A 2,576-nucleotide genomic window follows, 5' to 3' on the forward strand; every position below is an offset into this window, starting at 1 on the left:
CTTATCGATTAACTTTACTTAAAATAATTAGACATAAATCTTTAGCATATATATACGTTCACTATTTCCCGGCTGAAATCTTTTGTAATCCATATAGTTTTAACTTCTATATATGTGCCAGAATATAAAGTTATAACGTGTGACAATTGTGACATGGTGTTTCCTTTATAACGCAAATATACGTGATACGTTGCGGATAAAATCTCTAAAGAGAAAATGGAATCTTTCGCATAATGTAATTGTCCTCCTCACAAATTAAAGAATTCAGACAGACAGCAACTAAAAATAAAGAACAAAATTATTGATGCGTGTAGTAGTAAAAAGTACCTAATAACCAAAATAAACTACAAAAGTAAGACATTAGTTCTTTTTATCTCAATTTTTTTGTGATAACCAAATTATCATTTTATTCTTTGTTAAGAGCCATATTCTAATAGGTTACAATTGTTTTTCTTAGCCTTTTTTACGTGTTTTATTGACCAAACGATATGCACGCTACTGTGGATGAAGATGGGACCATCATTACCTGATGTAGTACTTATACGATGCAAAGATATATATTAATGAATATAAAATAGTTTTGTATGTTGCATTTAATTAGTTTATAATAAAGTATAGTAGTTATTTCTCTAATGAGCTATCCTAAATAATTTGATAACAACAATGAATAAATTAAAAAAAATTAGTTGCCAAATAGGCATGTGTTAATTAGCTCCAACAATAGCATTTGAAATATACCTCAAAATCTGAGACCCCACCTAACCCCAAAGTGGTTGCCTTTTTGTTTTTCTATTATTTCTTTCACTTTTACTTTTTCTCATTGTTATGGTTATTGTTATTCTCTCTATCTCGTGTGTCCAATAAAGCATGCTTCGCCGTCACACACAGATACACGTTGTTGTTCTCACCAACCAAAAACCCCTCTCTGCCTACTAATTCCAATTCATTCACCACCACCACCATGGGTGCGTAGGATAAGCCACTGCACACGATAGTATCATCATTCATCCACTACTACACTACGCACTACCATTCAACCGCCAACAATCCATGCTCAGAGGTGTGCTCTGCGCCACACGTCCCAAGCCTTGGATCCTCTCCGCCGCCATCCTTCATGCATCTCTCCACCACTCCTCCGCTCGTCTCCTCCATGCTCCGCCGCTTTTTCCCCAACTCCTCCGACGAACGGACGCCCGTAGACACCACTCCAGTGCCTGCAATCATGGCGGAGATTTCGGCGGCGGAGGTGCGGCTTCGATATGGCACGCAATCATGCCTTGTGGTGGCGGAGCCGGAAGTGGCAAGAAGCTCCGGCATCGCGGCGTGGTGGCGGTGCACCACCACGACCACGAGCTGAAGGGCGAGGGATCTTGGAACGTCGCGTGGGACGCGCGGCCTGCCAGGTGGCTCCACCGTCCCGATTCGGCGTGGCTCCTGTTCGGTGTCTGTGCTTGCCTTGCCCCACCGGTTTCCTCTGTCACCGATCTCGAGGCTACGCCGCCGGCGACTGCGACTGTGGTTAATCGCGACATAAATCCCGAGGGACAGGGAGTGAAGGTTGATGGACTCTCTTCTGATTACAGAGTCACTGGTTCGTTCATTCTTATTTCAATTTCCTCTTTCTGTTTCCTGATTTCATATCTGACCTTTTGTTTTTTCCATCAAGAGACAGTGATTAACTATATACGAGAGGCTGATATAGTTGTTATTTTTTGTGTGTTGCATGGTTGTTTTTAATTCTATAATATGAAAAGTGTTTGATTGCATGAGTAATGTGTAGATAAATGAACTATGCTTTTAATTTGGGAGTATGCAACTTTTAACAATGATGGTCACTTTATGTAAAATAAAACCCCACTTTTGTCTTTAATGAATGATTTATTTCCTTTTCTTTAATTTGTTTGTTTTAAGGAAATTTGTTATATGTTGCTTGTTTTGGGGTTGCTTTTCCTTTAGTTTGTGTTTGTGCTAGAGCTTTTTTGTTAAAACTTCAAAGAAATGCAAAGCAACCCTGTATAACCTTTGAATGATTTAAGACTCTTTTTTTTCTTTTGTTAAAAATCGTTAGGACTGGTTCTCTTGAACCACAACCCTTTGTCCTCTTTATACAAGCAACATGAAGAGCTATTCTATTTATTGTATTTATGGGGTTGTAAGTTAAAGAATGTTTGTTATATTTATTGAACTATTCATTTATCAATTATCTCAATGAATGGTATAGGCGTGCTTGCTGATGGTCGATGTCTTTTTAGAGCCATAGCTCATGGAGCTTGTTTGAGAAATGGGGAAGCAGCACCTGACGAGAGGCGCCAAAGGGAACTTGCCGACGAGCTGAGAGCTCAGGTAAGATCTTGCTGTTTGAAATGCAAATAAGATAGTTCTATTTGCTTTAGTACACTTATTTTTTAAAAATGATCTCTGTAACCATGGTAGACCGTTATGCCATTGTTTTATTTAGGTGGTAGAAGAGTTGATGAAGAGACGCGAGGAAACTGAATGGTAGGATTTGTCATATATGATATGATATAATATATATATATATATATACAAGAATTTTTTGTTTTATGTTTTCAATG

At 38.4% G+C, this 2,576-nt stretch overlaps 1 protein-coding gene across 1 annotated transcript in view; it reads left to right on the top strand.

Annotated features, from left to right (window-relative positions):
• Window positions 810-2,576, top strand: part of LOC107619558 — a 2,878-nt gene continuing 1,111 nt past the window's right edge. Inside the window, exons 1-3 of the mRNA XM_016321847.2 lie at window positions 810-1,591; window positions 2,222-2,343; window positions 2,459-2,499. Coding sequence (XP_016177333.1) covers window positions 1,051-1,591; window positions 2,222-2,343; window positions 2,459-2,499 — 704 coding nt within the window. The 5' untranslated portion in view covers window positions 810-1,050. The remainder of the gene's footprint in view (window positions 1,592-2,221; window positions 2,344-2,458; window positions 2,500-2,576) is intronic.

Source organism: Arachis ipaensis, chromosome B09 (genome assembly GCF_000816755.2).
Source record: "Arachis ipaensis cultivar K30076 chromosome B09, Araip1.1, whole genome shotgun sequence".
Classification (NCBI taxonomy): Eukaryota; Viridiplantae; Streptophyta; class Magnoliopsida; order Fabales; family Fabaceae; genus Arachis; species Arachis ipaensis.